General features: G+C 42.9%; 1 protein-coding gene across 3 annotated transcripts in view; it reads left to right on the forward strand.

The window, feature by feature from the left end:
* The window catches only part of LOC115129725 (nck-associated protein 5-like), a 164,973-nt gene that overhangs the window by 132,746 nt on the left and 13,487 nt on the right, over window positions 1-18,740 (forward strand). For 2 of the 3 annotated variants that reach the window (XM_029660386.2, XM_029660387.2), the window contains 5 exons: window positions 710-898; window positions 2,832-6,421; window positions 7,648-7,753; window positions 12,336-12,423; window positions 16,904-17,239. In XM_029660386.2, the coding sequence (XP_029516246.1) occupies window positions 710-898; window positions 2,832-6,421; window positions 7,648-7,753; window positions 12,336-12,423; window positions 16,904-17,239 (4,309 nt within the window). The other variant, XM_029660389.1, reaches the window with a different exon arrangement.

Below are 18,740 nucleotides of genomic sequence, written 5' to 3' on the forward strand. Positions count from 1 at the left end.
GTAGCTTTCGTAACACTTTACAGGAATACTGAAAAACCCAGAAAGTCTCACACATAAAATATCAGCCATCGGCAATCCAACTTAAAACAGTCAATAGACATGCAAAAAACACCGCTTTTTTTTTGCATTAATGTACAAAGACAAAAACTGGGTGTGTTTGGACAGCCTTTTAAAATGCACCAGTGATTCAATATTGTATAGTCATAGATTCCCGGCCATATTCTTACCTTCTGACACCATTACCATCTCATATGACCCTGTGAATCTCTCTGTGACACGCGCCAACCCACTCACCCCTGTTCACCCCTGCCACCTGTCCTCCAGCTGTTCCCTTATCTCCCTGGGTAATTGGCTTTCACTGGAGCCCATCAGCCTGCCATCCCTAGCTCATAACCCAAACCATGCTCCTCCCCTGGCATCAGCCATGTGTCTGTGTCCCAGACTAGGTTTGAAGCCATTCAAGACATAAACACTGGAGAGTGATGGGGAAAGCCTTTCATTTCAAATACAATGTAACACGCTGTATGGGTCCAGACCCAACTCTATAGTTTCTAGACTGAGAAGCTGAAATAAGGCTTGTTAATCAGTGTTTTTGTAGCGTTTTCTTGCATCTCTCATAATTGTCTCTACCTTCTCTACCTTAGTCCCCTTTATCCCGACTCATTAATGTATGTGGCACTAAATCATGACTTTGGAATCCATCCTGCAGGATGTCCAACTGAACGGAAAGGCGGGACTTCCTGTGGCCAAGTGTCTGAGCCAGCTGAGTCTGACGGTGCAAGCGCCAGTCTACCCACGCAGCAGCTGTAGCAGCAGTGAGCTGTCCCTGTCTAGCGCCTGCAGTGAATACTCCAGTGGCTCCTACACCTGGAATGAAGGACGCTCCTGTGGGAAAATGGTACGATGACCAGACCAACCTCTCCTCACTCTGTCTCTGTGTGTGTGTCTGTCTCTGTCTATTTTACTTTGTCTCTGTCGCTCTCATTTATGAACTTTATCAATGTGGGGTTTCAATCAGCTTAAAAAAATAGAAGTAACACATAGCTGAACACTGCGGGGTTTTCTATATTTTACTATTTTCTACGTAGCGAAGACATCAAAACTATGAAATAACACATGGAATCATGTAGTAACCAAGAAAGTGTTAAACATATCAAAATATATTTTATATTTGAGATTCTTCAAAGAGTCAACCTTTGCCTCGATGACAGCTTTGTACACTCTTGGCATTCTCTCAACCAGCTTCACCTGGAATGCTTTTTTAGTAGTCTTGAAGGAGTTCCCACATATTCTGAGCACTTATTGGCTGCTTTCCCTTCACTCTGAGGTCCGACTCATCCCAAATCATCTCAATTGGGTTGAGGTTCGGGGGATTGTGGAGGCCAGGTCATCTGATGCAGCACTCCATCCCTCTCCTTCTTGGTCAAATAGCCCTTACACAGCCTGGAGGTGTGTTGGGTAATTGTCCAGTTGAAAAACAAATGATAGTCCCACTAAGCCCAAACCAGATGGGATGGCGTATAGCTGCAGAATGCTGAGGTAGCCATGCTGGTTAAGAGTGCCTTGAATTCTAAATAAATAACTGACAGTGTCACAAACAAAGCATCCCTACACCATAACACCTTCTCCTCCATGCTTTACAGTGGAGTTCACCCTAGCCGCGTCTCACAAAGACATTGCGGCTGAAACCAAAAATCTCCAATTTGGACTCTAAACCAGAGGACGAATGTCCACCCATCTAATGTCCATTACTCGTGTTTCTTGGCCCAAGCAAGTCTTTTCTTATTATTAGTGTCCTTTAGTAGTGTTTTCTTTGCAGCAATTCGACCATGAAGGCCTCATTTATACAGTCTCCTTTGAACAGTCAATGTTGAGATGTGTCGGTTACTTGAACTCTGTGAAGCATTTATTTGGGCTGCAATTTCTGAAGCTGGTAACTCTCTAATGAACTTATCCTCTGCAGCAGAGGTAACTCTGTGTCTTCCATTCCTGTGGCGGTCCTCATGAGAGCCAGTTTCATCATAGCGCTTGATGGTTTTTTCGACTGCACTTGAAGAAACTTTCAAAGTTCTTGAAATGTTCCATATTGGCTGACTTTCATGTCTTAAAGTAATGATGGATTGTCGTTTCTCTTTGATTATTTGAGCTGTTCTTGTCATAATATGGACTTGGTCTTTTACCAAATAGGGCTATCTTCTGTATACCACCCCTACTTTGTCACAACACAACTGATTGGCTCAAATGCATTAAGAAGGAAATAAATCCACAAATTAACTTTTAAGAAGACACACCTGTTAATTGAAATGCATTCCAGGTGACTACCTCATGATGCTGGTTGAGAGAATGCCAAGAGTGTGCAATGCTGTCATCAAGGCAAAGGGTGGATGCTTTGAAGAATCTCAAATATAAAAATATATTTTGGGTTACATCGTTTTGGTTACTACAGGATTCCATATGTGTTATTTAATAGTTTTTTTATTTATTAATCAAAGCATTAAATATGTAGCTTGAGCCATAACCCAAAGGGCTTAGTATCTCCAATAGACCATGTGAAAGGAAGTAGAACAAATTGCAGACTGAGTAACAGCTTAACAAATGAATCATATGACTCCACAACCAACTCTGTTGTTTAGAATGAGAGTGGGCCATGGTCACAAATCCTCTGAGAAGTACTACAGGTGCTTGAACACCCTTATATTCATGCTTGGATTGCTGTTGCCCAGCTCAATTTAGCTGCATTTTCGAATGATGTGTCTGTGTCTATCTCTCAATCTCCCTCTGTCCTCTCTGAGTTTCCTAATAACTTCTGTCTCTCTGTATTTCCCCTGCAGTCCTCTCTGACATGGGAGAAGAGGTTGAGCCTGGGTTCCTCGGCCCCCGGGAACATCTGTGCCCCCCTGGAAGAGCAGCTCCCCACGAGGAGGAAAGAGAGCCACATCCTAGAAGGCCTGCGGAAGCTCCAGAGGAGAAAACCAAAAGGCTCCTCATCCTCCTGGGTCTCCAAGTCGGGCGACAAGGACTGCATGAACTCTAATGAGGGTATCTACTCTCTGGGGATTAAGAGTGGGAGCAAGGGAATCTCCAAGCCCACTTATGTGGGAAGGACCCCTGTCTCAGTGGTGGGGGGCAAAACGTTTGTGTACGACTCTGATGATGCGGACGACGAGTCGCTACATTCGGCGTACTGCAGACGAGACTGCGTCCCCAGTAAGGACGGAGGCTGGATGTACTTCAGGAAGCTGTCGCACAGCGTCTCGGACAGTGTGTGTAGCTGGGATGGGCTGCAGGACAGTGGCATAGTAGGGGATAGTAACTGCAGCATGGGTATGACACACCCGCCCGGCTATAACTCCAAGGAGCGGCCAGAAAAACTCAAAAGCTTCATCAACAATTTCCTCTCCGGGGGGCGGACCTCGGCTGTTCTAAACCCCTCCCTGTTGCACTTTGACATCAGCCCCACAGAGGCTGAATGCCCCCTCCACCTCTCAGACACCGACCCTGAGGATCTGCACACTGAGGTCAGTGACCACCGGCGGCTGCCTGTTTGCCGGACAGCTGAGCAACTGCAGAAGGACATCAAGAGGCTCTCAAGAGATTCTGACAAACTGCTTCCCGTACAATGCTTGAAGAGGGAACCTGGCCGAACTCAGTCTGCTGACGGAAGGCCCAGGCCTTTCAGCCTAATCAAGGAACACAAGGGGGTTAAAACTCAGTCTGAGGAGAGTATCATGGCTGTATTCGATGCAGACGGACAGCCCATTGAACTCAGTGCTCAGCAGTCCTGTTTTGGTGCTGGGGCTCGGAAAGAGATTCCTGGGAGGAAAGTAAATGGGGTTGCTGAGTATGCTGCACTGTCGCCTCATGATAGGCCCATTCGTCACAAAGTAGGCAACAACGGCAGCATTAGCAGGGAGGGAAGCCCAGAGCGGCTGCAAATGCATGTCACTCCAGTACGGAAATTGATAAAGCCACCTTCCAATCGAATCCACAAAGGCCACTCTGTCCCTCCCATGAACAATGCTTCCACCAGCCCCAAGGCCATCAGCTCAAAGATCCCCAGCAGCCGGGGGAAAGGATCTCCACTGAAGGTTTCTAAGGGCTCCACCACGGAAACAAGCAACAGTGGACCAACCTCCGGATTTACAGCTCAGGAGTCAAAGTTCCCTTCTTCTCCTCCGGTCAAGATGTCCAGGTTCATCAAAGCTCCAGGCTGCACTACAAGCCCCAAGGCAGTAATCAACAAGCTTCCTGGCAGGAATGACTGGACAAAGGGCTCCTCATCTAGTGTTCCAACCGGCTCCCCACACCTCCCAAGAAGGCATTTGGACCATGTGGACTACAGGGAACAGCCTACCAGAGACAGACACTGTGAAGCCAGCAGCAAAACTGAACTCAGGTCCCCGTCTCCTCCCCCGCCCCCTGGCCGCACCACCTCCTTACTTATCAGACCAAACTACGATGGGTCACCTCAAGCACTTAAACCAGGGGCTCAACCATCCACGCCTACAACTGGGAGGGGGCCACCCCCGAGTTACCACCCCCCGCCTGTACCAAATATGCAACATTTATTACAACCCCCACCCTACAAGGGCCAAGATACCATAGACCTGGACGCAGGCTACGGTACCGCAATCGCACCTCAGAAACTGTTGGACAAATCGAGCCAGCAGCACCCTGCTTCAAATGAGACCCCCTCTAAAGGCACTTCGAAACGGGTCCCCACAAAACTCTACCTCCCCTCCTCAGGGCATGTGCCTGATCACCCTGAAAATGCACCTAAAAGCTCAAAGAATGTTCCTCCTCCCTCATACAACTCTCAACGTGGCTCTTCACTTCAAAGCACATTCACAAGTAAGAAAGTAAATTCTATGTCGTATAAGAACTCTAGTAGTTTCCCTGTAACTCTGCAGGGCCACCCTCAGTGTCCAACAGAACCTCACAGTAGTATGACTCAACCTCCCCAGGCTGTAGCAAACCCACCCGTCTTTGGAACTAGCACTCAAAATTCCACTGAAAAAGCGTCAAAGACACGAATTCCTATGGGCTTCAAAGCTTCTGTGAAATCGCCCCCTTCACTGCAGAAAGGCTCCACCACGATACCAGGAAAGCAAGAGAAGGAACACATCAACTCGGTCTCCAAAGAGACTGTGACTTCAAATGCTTTCATCCCGTGTGACAGTTTTCAGGCAGTGTATGTTGATTCATTAGCCATGACTTCCATCATAGAGACTAAGGGTGAGGTCCAGTGCATAATTCAGGAAGAGGAGGCACACACCTCTGAGTTGGCAGAGCAGGGGGTTGGTGACAAGTCGGAATGTGACAGTAGACTGTTTAAGAGGTCCATATCTGTCACGACCAAACCTCACCTAAAGCCTGTCCTGGGGATGACTGGGGCGAAAGCTCGCAGCCAGAGTTTCAGCACCCACTACATGGAAAAACCCAACATCAGTGTGTTGGACGGACATGTGAAGATTCGAACCCAGATCATTACCAACTCTGGAGAGAGGGGGAACTCGTTAACAAGGCAGAGCTCGTTTGTTGAGGGCATACAGATTAAACCCAGTAGCGGATCTGGGGAAAGTCCAGTCCGTTGCCCCAGCCACAGGCTGAGCCACTACGGAGGTATGACAGGCTCAAACAGCCACCAGGGTCTTCCGGGGAGAGCCTTCACATCGGGATTCACCGGTGAAGGGCCACGGAGCACCACAAAGGGAGAGAGCGTCACGGCTGCACCTCAAAAAGAAGTGCGTAGCTTACCCCTCGCCGACCGGATCGGCTTGAAGAACTACCGAAATCCCAAGAAGGTTGCATCTCATCCTCCATTTGAGTCGCCGGCCTCTCCTGTCTATAGCCCGGAGGCCACAACAAAGGGTGGGAAAGTGCTCAGCCCCGGAAAACTAGACCACGCGAAGAGCGTCAAAGTCCAGGCAGGCTGTTCCCAAGGGGAAATCGATGAGGGAGAGCAACCAGTGAGCCCCACAGTCTGCACCATCGAGGAGAAGGTCATGATGGGGATCGAGGAGAATATCCAGAAAGGTCAGGGTCAAGAGAAGGTAATAGCACCAGAGACCAAGCAGAAGACCGGCCCGTCTCTAGCCAACTGGTTCGGCCTGCGTAAAAGCAAGCTGCCAGCCTTGAATGGAAAGAAATCAGACGCCACCTCCCCGAAAGAGAAAGATGAGAAAAAAGAGCTGAGGATCGGATCTGTGCTGGGAGGCAAACAGATGAAATCAGACAAAAAGAAGGATAAGAAAAAAATCGACAGCCAGTTCGAAAAGAGTCCAGAGCTGACGCTGTCGGAGAACAAGCTGAGCTCGATCATGGATCATTGCAATATTCAGATGGGACAAATAGCCAATCAGATCCAGTGTTCTACAACCTACATTGGGAAAGACCAGTTCATGAAAGAGCTTCTTGGACGGTTGGTATTATTTCAAGAACATTTGCATAATTAGTCATAGGTAAAAACCTCCCAAAAATTACAGTGATTTGATCAGGAAAAAGAACACTCATTAGATAACTTGTCTCCTGTGATGCTGAAATGATTGCGGATTGTCGTTTTAGCATTTCTCCCAGTGTTCATGCTGCTGTAAAACACAAGTCTTGCTACATTATGCATGCATGTGAAGAGACAAAAACACACACAGCTCAACAACAGCAACACCAGCTGTCTCTTTGAGTTATGGTTCCACTTGAGTGAACATTAGCACTTCCTAGCCTGGAATCTAGAGACACTGTCAGCCCTGAGCTATCTTGGCTGGAAGAGTACAGAATTACCCCTCCTCCCATAAATTGATATAATACCTAAAATCTCAGCTGACAGATTTTTATCAAGAGTAGTTACAAACATTTATCACTCAATGAGACTGGAGTCGGGAAGAGCCATTAAAAAGAGGTTATTTCAGATCCTACGGTAGGGGGATAGCTATACTCAACAAAAAGAGAAATGCAACATGCAACAATTTCAACTATTTTACTGAGTTACAGTTCATATAAGGAAATCAGTCAATTTAAATTAATGAATTAAACCCTAATCAATGGATTTCACATGACTGGGCAGGGTACTGGGGAGCCAGGCCCAGCCAATCAGAATCAGTTTCTCTATAATGACGTTTGAGGCGGCTTATGGTAGAGAAATTAACATTCAATTCTCTGGCAACAGCTCTGGTGGACATTCCTGCAGTCAGCATGCCAATTGCATGCTCCTTCAAAACATGAGACATCTGTGGAATTGTGTTGTCTGACCAAACTGCACAGAGTGGCCTTTTAGAGTGGCCTTTTATTGTCCCCAACACTTATGTAATGATCATGCTGTTTAATCAACTTCTTGATATGCCACACCTGTCAGGTGGATGAATTAGCTTTGAAAAGGAGAAATGCTCACTAACAGGGATGTAAACAAATTTGTGCATAAAATTGGATAGAAGTAAGCTAGTATGCATATGTAACATTTCTGGCATTTTTTTCCAGCTCAGTGGGACCAACACTTTACATGTTGAGTTTATATTTTTGTTCAGTGTATATGGAGGCCGTATTGAGTGAGAACAGTGGAATGTATCACCCGGGATCTCTTTCCAACTGCACGGTTCATATGAAATCAGTTAAGCAGACAGACAGAAAATGTATCAAATCATGTTTCCCATACAGGAGTGTGAGGAAGGGTGACTCCATAGCTGAATCTCTCCCTGGCATCTCCATCCCCAAGAGAAACAGCGATATGAGGGGAGATATGGAGATCTGCTCCGATACAGCTGTGAGTGAGCAAGGGGTCCTGTAATGAAACGTTGCTTGGCTTCCAGGATATTGCATGGGTCTCTCTCTCTCTCATCTATCCATCTTTCCTCATAATCTCACCATTTTCTTACTATTTCCCCTAACCTCAGTATCCACTTCCTCCATGCTCTCATGCTGGTCAGTTGCTTATTGGATTGTGCGTATACTCCATATAATTTACTGTTGCCATAACGTTTTCCGTGTCTCATGTCTAATTTGTGTACACACCTGCAAATTCCGCCAACCTTCACACATACACAAATATGAGCGCACACTGAAGCACTTCATCTTGGGAGATATGCTACCATTGTTGAACCACATACTAAGCTTTGTATAGAACAAAAAACGCTTTGGGTAAGACTTAGAATGCCACGTAATTCTAACCTTGTAGAAGATATTACTTGTTCTCTGTCAGGGACAGAGAGAGAGAGAGCAAGGGAGGAAGGGGGAGAAAGAAAAAAGAGTCCACATGCAATATGCAGGAAATTCAATCCAGCTGATGGGGAACTTTGATAGCGAAGAGGAGGCTCTTATCTCAGACACTCAATTCAACAAAGGCCTGTTTAATACTATCCTTGCAGCTTCATCTCCATCTCCCTTCTACAGAAATACCACAGAAGAAAATAAGTGTTTATGACCTGCAAATCCCCTTTATACTTTCGGAGGAACACTTTTTCAACATCACACTCTGTTAGCCCACCTCCATATTAGAACAATTACCTGGTTGCTTCCCCTGACAGAACTACCTATTTACGAAAGAGGCTCTGAAAATGTAACAGTAACTGTAACTGTAACTGTAAATCCAAGGTGTTTGTCGATTCTGTTTTGAGTCATCGCTTAAAGAATTGATGAATCGTCTTCCACTATTGTTTTGTTTAAGAGCTAAAGGGAAGCTATATATATATATAAATAATGTTCTATCTGAATATGCCAGCTACTGCATCTGTGTTAGCTTAGCTGCGTTTGTTATTTTGGATGTCTGGTTTCGTAGAAGTATATAAAGTATTATCACGTTGTAGAAAAGTGTACTTTGCTTGTTTGTGGTTTATGAATCATACCAGACATGTCCTTAAACTAGCAGTGATGTTCTGTTATTATCTGTGCAGATGATATTCAAGGAATGTTGAGGCCACCATACAAAAGATTGAATACACACACAAGCAGCAAAGCAATTATGAATACAATGCGATGCACATTACAATGATGTAAGGGAGACTGTGAAAAAAATGTAACACGGGGTCAGCTGTAAGAGCTTTTAATAACTCAAATTAGAAACCACTTAGAAAGCTGTTGTGCAATGTGCTAATGCTTCAGTGGTGTCTCTAAATGCCTATATTCATCAATCATTTTTTGTTTTATTGACATAAAATAGGTTTTGAGGCCCTTAAGTAAATATACCCGCCACTTCTCTTGTTTAGTGTTTTGACCTGTGGGTTATTCTCCATGTATTTAAACATAGTAGTTTTATCAGTAACATGGGGTATTTTGATTTGTGTGTGTGTGTGTGGGGGGAGGGGGGGGGTTGTAAACGCAGTACCTTATATGGTATTTAGAAACATTAACATAATGATATAAAATGTATCTTCTTTACATAATGTTTTGTAGTAAAATTAAGATAATGCAAAATTGTACAATTTACACGTTTGAATCCTAATATAAAACAGGCTATATTAATTTTGATACAATTAGAGTTTTTGGTCAATATCACATTCCTAAAAGATCAAATGGAAATATTTGTCAATTTAGTGTATTATCATCAAAATATCCGTTTCAATTACCCTTCATTTTTAACATTGAACACAATGCTACTTTTAACCCCGTAGCTGTAACCGGAAGGTTGCTGGATCGAATCCCCGAGCTGACAAGGTAAAAATCTGTCGTTCTGCCCCTGAGCAAGGCAGTTAACCCACTGTTCCCCGGGCGTCGAAGACGTGGATGTCGATTAAGGCAGCCCCCCACACCTCTCTGATTCAGAGGGGTTGGGTTAAATGCGGAAGACACATTTCAGTTGAATACATTCAGTTGGACAACTGAATTCAACACTTTTGGTTGAATTGTAAACGGCTGGTATGTTCTATAAACGTAGTTACAGTTTGTAGTAGTAGCTGAGATATGCATGTTGTTTGTATAACAATATTATTTAATCTAAATCAAATAATATTTTCAATAAGCAAAAGCCTAAAAGTGTTACTTTGTTTCCCGGTCTCCCCGACGATTTTTCCGACAAATAACATACCATCTGTTGACGATGTTGTGAGGCACGTTTAATAACGCTTAATGTCAATGTTCTGTCATTATGCCTGAACAAATTGGTCATAAACATGATTTAGAACTTGATATTACACACTACCGGTCCAAACTTTCAGAACACCTACTCACTCAAGGCTTTTTCTTTATTTTTACTATTTTCTAAATTGTAGAATAGTCGCGAAGACCTCAAAACGATGAAATAACACATATGGAATCATGTAGTTAACAAAAAAAGTGTTTTAAAAAATCAAAATATATTTTATATTTCAGATTCTTCAAATAGCCACCCTTTCCCTTGATGGCAGCTTTGCACACTATTGGCTTTCTCTCAACCAGCTTCATGAGGTAGTCACCTGGAATGTATTTCAATGAACAGTTTTGCCTTCTTAAAAGTTAATTTGTGGAATTTCTTTCCTTCTTAAAACCTTTTAAGGATCGGCCCCTTTTTTTCCCAATTCTCGCTTAAAATGACATACCCAAATCTAACTGCCTGTAGCTCAGGCCCTGAAGCAAGGATATGCATATTCTTGGTACCATTTGAAAGGAAACAATTAAAGGTTTATGGAAATGTGAAAGGAATGTAGAAGAATATAGCACATTAGATCTTGTAAAAGATAATAAAAATAAAAAGTTTTTTCAATCTTTTTTGTACCATCAACTTTGAAATGCAAGAATAAGGCTATAATGTATTATTCCAGCCCAGGTGCAATTTAGATTTTGGCCACTAGATGGCAGAAGTGTATGTGCAAAGTTTTAGACTGATCCAATGAATTGCATTTCTGTTCAAACTGTTGTGTCAAGACTTCCGAAATGTGCCTAATTTGTTTATTAATAACTTTTCATGTTCAAAACTGTGTACTCTCCTCAAACAATAGCCTGGCATTGTTTCACTGTAATAGCTACTGTAAATTGGACAGTGCAGTTAGATTAACAAGACTTTAAGCTTTCTGCCAATATCAGATATGTCTATGTCCTACTTACAACCTCATGCTAATCGCATTAGCCTACGAAAGCTCAACCTGTCACGCAGTGGACCCACCAATCCTAAGGAAGTTAATGCGTTTGAGCCAATCAGTTGTCCAAAAGACCACGTCCATATTATGGCAAGAACAGCTCAAATAAGTAAAGAGAAACAACAGTCCATCATTACTTTAAGACATGAAGGTCAGTCAATATGGAACATTTTAAGAAAGTTTCTTCAAGTGCAGTCGCAAAAACCATCAAGCGCTATGATGACACTGGCTCTCATGAGGACCGCCACAGGAATGGAAGACACAGTTACCTCTGCTGCAGAGGATAAGTTCATTAGAGTTACCAGCCTCAGAAATTGAAGCCCAAATAAATGTTTCACAGACTTCAAGTATAACAGACACATCTCAACATTGACTGTTCAGAGGAGACTATGTGAATCAGGCCTTCATGGTGGAATTGCTGCAAAGAAACCACTACTAAAGGACACCAATATTAATTAAGAAGAGACTTTCTTGGGCCAAGAAACACAAGCAATGGAGATTAGACCGGTGAAATGTATCCATTGGTCTGGTCTAAATTGGAGATATGTCTTTGTGAGACACGGTGTGGGGTTCACATGCTCTCCACATGTGTATTTCTCAATGTAAAGCATGGAGGAGGAGGTGTTATGGTGTGGGGGTGCTTTGCTGGTGACACTGTCTGTGATTTATTTAGAATTCAAGGCTAACTTAACCAGCATGGCTATCAACAAATTCTGCAGTGATACACCATCCCATCGGTTTGGGCTTAGTGGGACTATCATTTGTTTTTCAACCAGACAATGACCCAACATACCTCCAGGCTGTGTAAGGGCTATTTTACCAAGAAGGGGAGGGATGGAGTGCTGCATCAGATGACCTGGCCTCCACAATCCCCCAAACCTCAACCCAATTGAGATGGTTTGGGATGAGTCGGACTTCAGAGTGAAGGAAAAGCAGCCAACAAGTGCTCAGCATATGTGGGAACTCCTTCAAGACAGTTGGAAATGCAATCAGGGTGAAGTTGGTTGAGAGAATGCCAAGAGTGTGCAAAGCTGTCATCAAAGCAAAGTTTGCTATTTGAAGAATCTCAAATATAAAAAATATTTTGATTTGTTTAACACTTTTTTGGTTACTACATGATTCCATATATTTTATTTCATAGTTTTGATGTCTTCACTATTATTCTACAATGTATAAAATAGTACAAATAAAGAAAAGCCCTTGAATGAGTAGGTGTTCTAAAACTGTTGACCGGTGGTGTATGTTGTGAGAACTCAAGTAAAGTTAAATGCACTTCATCCTTCATTTTTCTCTCACCAGACCATCATTGTGACACAGAAGATCAGCTTGCATGGAGAGAATGAGGAGGAACCCAACCCTGAGACTTCATGTCAGGACCACATGATAGGTAAGGTTTTACTGTAGCAATGGGCCTACTGTACTTTGAGCTATCGTCTGAAAACATATAACATTTTAGTGCTAATAAGCAACATTAATATAGATTTCTCAACATAGACATGTTCAGTAGTCACCAGAAATGCATCTCCAACTTTTGCTCTCTATGTAAAGTATTTCTGTAATTGAGTATAGAAACGGTCTCTTATTTTAGGCTTTTGCAGTATACAGAAATAGCTGTTGCCATTCATCACCTAATGGCAAATGCATGTGGGACTTGCATATGTAACACTTTCTCATACCAGTGAAAAACTGTAGGCTTAGAGCCTATAAAAATATTTCCTGTATCTTTGCAGGACTGATTCGTCTTGTCACTGGCAGAGTGAGTCTTTATTATCGCGCCACTCTCCCACTGTATTTTGAGGTCATCAATAAAATGGTTACTGTCTCCGGCGTTCAAAAATCCTTTTAGCGTTGCTGGCGTACAGTATTATTTACGTGGCTAAGACATCGGGGGTTGTCAGGGCAGCTGCTGTTCTGAGAGCTTTGGTGTAGCGTACAATGTGTGATAGGAGAATTATATGCAACAACACCCACTTACTATTTCAATGACAAGGCGATCTTTACACGCTGGGCAGTTTGTCATTCGTTGGCAGGTGGAAGGCATTCTTAGGGAACTATCTTTGAAGAGATGATGCCTGTTGTCCTTTCATAAATGGGTTCTTCTCTCACTTAGTTTGATGTGGCTTTGGCATTATGTGAACAGGAGAGCAGCAAACCAGTCACGTACAACCTGTGCAAAAGGTGTTTGTGACGCCTTGACTTGAATTATAGTGGTCTTTTCTTTATGTTTGTCCTTATTTTCACACAGGATTATGATCTCTGTTGCTTAATTTTGTTTATTTATTTCCATGCACCATAATAGGTCTGCACAGATGATGTGGCTGCTGGTACGCAATATTCCACTAACTATTTTATGCTGACTATCACAATGACTATCTAAATCAAGATGAATTCTAAAGGATGGACATTAAGGACCTAGAGTTGCAGGTTATTTTGGACATCATTTACATCAAACATGGAAAACCACATACCACTACATACCATTACTTATGAAAGCTGCTCTCTTTGGCTCTAAGTCATTTTTATATGCTAGCCTCTGTATTGATGGGGTCGACCACACAAATATTGTGAGAAATAGTTTTGACATGAGAAAATGTCCAGGATGTGTGAACATTTTCCTGATTCAACTAAGCCCCATGTCGTGGAACAGAGCCAAAAATAAGATTGTTAATCGTTTCTGTATTCTAATTAACTGAATGGCATATCTAATTCTGCCAGCTAAGCACATCTATCCAACCTCCCCTCAGTATGAATTAAAGGTCTCATAAAGATTTAAGCAGAGTCCACTTATAGGTCCTGAAGTCCAGCCTAGCGTATCATTTTACCCTGGGCTTTTATGGGTAGAATATGTCACACATTTGCCTGATCTCAATGACTTATTTTCTCTGAACACAAGAAACTAGAAACAAAATTGTATTTTATTTTTGACATAATGTGATATTGTAGCAGGGATTAAAACTAGAAACTAGAAAAGGATGCGGATGGACTCATGAGTCTGAGATGTGGCTTTGTCATGGTTCAAAGCAAATCAAATCAAATCAAATTTTATTTGTCACGTGCGCACTAATGCAACAGGTGTAGACTTTACGGTGAAATGCTTACTTACAAGCCCTTAACCAACAACGCAGTTTTCAGAAAAGTGAAATATTTATTAAATAAACTATATAACAAAAAATTCAAGAGCAACAATAAAATAACAATAACGAGGCTAATATACAACGGGATCAGTACCGAGTCAATGTGCATTGTTACAGGTTCGTCAAGGTAATTGAGATGATATGTAGGTAAAGTGACTGTGCATAGATAATAGATCATAAACAGCTCAAGTTTTGACCTTGGACTGAATTGAAATGGTTTGAGGTCTTGGTCATGTGACAATAGTCATGACCTCTGGTTGTAATTCCCATGCAGTTGCGATGGTGGTTAATGTCTGGGTTTTACATGAGTCCTCATCATAATATGTCATTAGGTCTGCAGAGCTTGCTCTCTATCTCCAGGAGGTTTAATATAGAAGTGATTGGGATCACAGTAAACACAATTCCAGAGCCTCTCTGATACTTTTTCCGATGATTTTAGATAGTATTACCCTAGGGCCATTAAAACCATACCCTACGAGGTCCGGAGCACTGCTGGTTTTCTGTTCTACCTGATAATTAATATGCACAAACCTGGTATCCCAGGTCTAAACCAGTCCCCGATTAGAAAGGAAGATTGAAAAAAAAGCAGTGGAACTGGCTTCTAGGTCCATGTTAGACCTTGTTATAGTGTGAGTGCAAACGGCATATTGAAAACGACTGCCAAATCAACTCCTTTGATTATTGAGCTTTGTGAGGTGTGGATGTCTCCCTCTTTCTCTTTCCTTTCTCTCTTTCTCTTTTATTTCCCTTTCTCTGTCTCCCTCTTTATCTTCTGTCTTCTTCCTTGAATATAGGATCAAGAATGTGAGACATTCTGAACTGGTTTACACTTGATGCATAATGCAGAACTCTGTAGTAATTGATCAGCTGCTGTTTTAGGGGCTGGCCACTACCGCCCCCGTGATGACTCATTGCAGATGTATCTAAGCAACATAACAGGCCATCTGTCCATCGAGGTGGTTCATGACCACCTCAGCTACAACATTACTGCGGAGTAGGAGGTGCAAGAGAAGCAGAAGAAGACACATATGCCTACAATATGACTCTGACTGTGTACTAATAGCATGATTAAGTCGACTCTGTTTACTCCCAGTCATCCAGTGGGACGTTTCTGATGCATAATTGAATTAATTATTGTTTTGATGCACTGTTGGTTTAATTGAATGTCTGGTTGCAAATTTAGAGGGGACTGAAAATATTGCTTTATTAAGGTTAATCATGTATTTTACAACGTCAGCGCATTGCCTCTGATAAAGAGCTTTGGTTTTAATTATGAGGGTTTGATGCAGCTGGTTGGCGATGATGTTGTGCGAGCCCTATGTTTATGGGTTATTGTACTAAAGCATATCCATGGAAGCTCTTACATGCCTTGAACCCCTTCAGGGGAAACGGTTAATATATAATTAATGAATTCATTAATTCAATCATCCATCCATTTACCCATTATTTTCTAGAAGTTTGGGTTGAACGTCCAGAGACTGTATGACAACGATGGAGGGATGTGTTAGGGCATATAGAAGAAGTGGATGTTTATGGTCTGAGCGTTACAAGACCAAGCGCCATGGTTAAGGGCAGAGCTAGCAGAAATTAACCCAACTCTTAAAAAAAAAAATAGGTCCCATGCTTGTCCATAAAAGGCAAGAAATAAATCAGAACTTACAGATTATTCTAAATATCTTCCAAAACAACTGCTCACTCGAAAGGATCAATCATTTCCAAGGTTTTTCCATCCTCAACTAGTCTATAATGTACAGAACGCTAGATTGATATGTTCTACTTTTGCAATGCAACAATACACTGTGCAACCTAGAATGAAAATAGAACATTGTCAAAGTTGCAGTCATATCAGCCATCTGACCTTTCCCCTACTTTTGTCTTTAAACTTAATTAATGTTAGAACTAGTTCAACACTCTCTTTCTTTTTTTTACCCATATTGTTGCAATTAAGTAATGAGCACAGAATGATTAGCCAACATCATTCACAGTTACATGGAATTGGATCATGTCGAACAGCCATCCATCTGTCTCGCTCGGAGACGGAGGCTTTGCAAAACTGTGTATTTTAAACGCTGTCCATCTGTTGCTACAGTGTCCTTAGATCACTGCGCAGTGTGGAACATATCAAGTTCGGTGAATGTGTATAAATCAACATAATGCTGATATAGGAGGTAGGGAGAAAAATCACTAATAAATTGGCACTCTAAAGTCACGCTGGGTTCCAAATGGGTGAAATTAGATTGGGAACGCAGAGAGACCTAGGAGTTACAAGCGGCCGTTCATTTTAGATCCTTTTCAAGATTAGTCAGATACCTTTATTAATTTTATGAAGAAGTGATACAGTTTTGATCATAGAGGGCTGATAACCACTTATAGGAATAAACCTGATGAATTACACACACAACAGATCGCATCACACATATTACTGGACAAAGTAATACGAAAAGTTCAGTCCTTTTTCCTGCATTACATTTCTACAGTTTCTCACAATGATTTGGCTTTGGATTGTACCCAGGTGCTCCGTACGTTAAGTAATGCTCCTGTGTCTCTTGCTTTTTGCCTCCATTCGTTCTCCTATCTTATTGAACCTACCCCAAGATGCCCTTTTTACCCACAGCACCTTCCATTGCTTGTGAATCCAATCCAGTTGCTCTTCCTCCTTTTCCATTGCTCCCCCCCTCCCCGCCCCCAACCCCATCATCACACGCTGCTTCTCCTGTCCCCAACCCCCCCCAGGCTCCAGCTGTCAAATGAGAACCCTGGACAGCGGGATTGGCACCTTCCCCCTCCCTGACTCCGTCACCCGGGTCAATGGGCGCCACATTCCTAGATCTGAGTCCAGCCCCGACCGGACAATGGCGAGCGTTCACAGTCCCACTGATCCTGACCAGGACCTCCTCTTGGCCTCTGCTGCTCATTCCCCATCCCATGTGACAGTGCCGTCCCTGTCTGAATCCCAACCACATGTACCACCCACCAGTGCCCTGGGCCACTCCCTGTCTGACTCTACAGTTACTGGAAGAGGTTGTGGACAGGAAGCCCTGAGCCGCCTCCCCAGACCATCCACGTCAGGTAAGACTGGGGGTTGACCTCATAACAACATCCCCGTTACGTCTCCATTCTATACCCTTCTCTCAAAGCGTGCACTTCCACACTCCCCTTTATGCATTAAGAAGCCGTAAGTATTGGCTGGACAATGTCCACACCATTGCTCTTATACCAGTACAGTCCCATCATGTGAAGTGCACACTTCAGGGAGAAAAGTCGATGATCGGGACACAACCACTGTTACAGGCTCTGTGTTGTCTCTGGTTCATGCCAATGGTTTTATGTTAGGTAAACCAATGATTCACAGCTGCATATAAAAGTTAGAATGGCTGAGCAGGCTCAGAGGATGTTTGGCCACTATCATGAAACCCAATTTGGTGTTAACCCATCTATAAACTGTGTGTAAAATGAGAGAGGATAAAATTCAGATTCTCGCTGGCTCAATTTGATTGTGCAATGAGGGTGGCAGTGTTTTACTTCAATTCACATCATTGTGAACCTTAAGTCGCCCTCAAGAATTCACTATACATGTTCCACCCTCTCAATCTCAACAGAGGATCCATTATCCACTTGAAGCTATTCAGTGAAAAGGAAAACCTTCTACCTTTTGTTATTCAATCTCCTATGCATTTTGAATGCTGGACTAGATGGACAAGCCTATTGGTATTCTGAGTGATATTCTGTAGCTCTGCTTAACAAAGGACACTGCGTCCCCCACCCACCTTCACAAAACCCTCCGGATAATACGACCCACAGACCATATCCCAAGGATAAGTCGCTAATACAATTAGACATGCAAACTCAATAGCGACAATTAGCGACATAGATCATAAACCACCTTCTGCCTGTTCATTTACCGCAGCAACACAACAGCACGACGGTGGGTGGGGAGGAGAGAGAGAGGGATCATATGGGCTGAGGGAAGTAATACAAACAATGTACTCGTATAGGGATGAGTGATCTCAGTGATCACGCCTAGGGATTTATGCAATCGGGGAATTAGTGTCTATCTGTGTGACCTCGGTACTGCGGTTAAGGTAGGCATGACCAGCAGCTGTCATTATAAGGAATAGAGAAGGAGCCTAATCTCCACCACGGATTCCCTCACAGGTAGTCAAGAAGATGAAAGAACTATTTTGTCCTCGGCGCGGTACAAATTATTCTGCTGATGTTCCCGCGGTGCCGCCGCCAACGAGGCCCAGTTAATTATATTGTCAGGAGAAGGCAGGGAGTTGTATAGAAAAAAAAGTGTGAAGGAAGGGGTAGGTAGTCATTAAAATTCACACTGACTCAGCTGTGACTATCATTGGATGCTTTGTCATTGGGAGTGACAGTTTGAAGCTGGTATTTCGGGGCTGCTTCAAGTCAGAAATGTAGCGATGTAGTCTCGGTAGGGAGGATGCCATTGACTATTAATAGATGAAATGCCAAACTCTCCTCACAATTAAAGAAATTGTAGCATAATGCTCATGTTGTACAGCATGGGCTTTCACAGGTTAACAACTATATTGGCATAGCGTTAGCT

Source organism: Oncorhynchus nerka, linkage group LG5 (genome assembly GCF_034236695.1).
Source record: "Oncorhynchus nerka isolate Pitt River linkage group LG5, Oner_Uvic_2.0, whole genome shotgun sequence".
NCBI classification, from domain to species: domain Eukaryota; kingdom Metazoa; phylum Chordata; class Actinopteri; order Salmoniformes; family Salmonidae; genus Oncorhynchus; species Oncorhynchus nerka.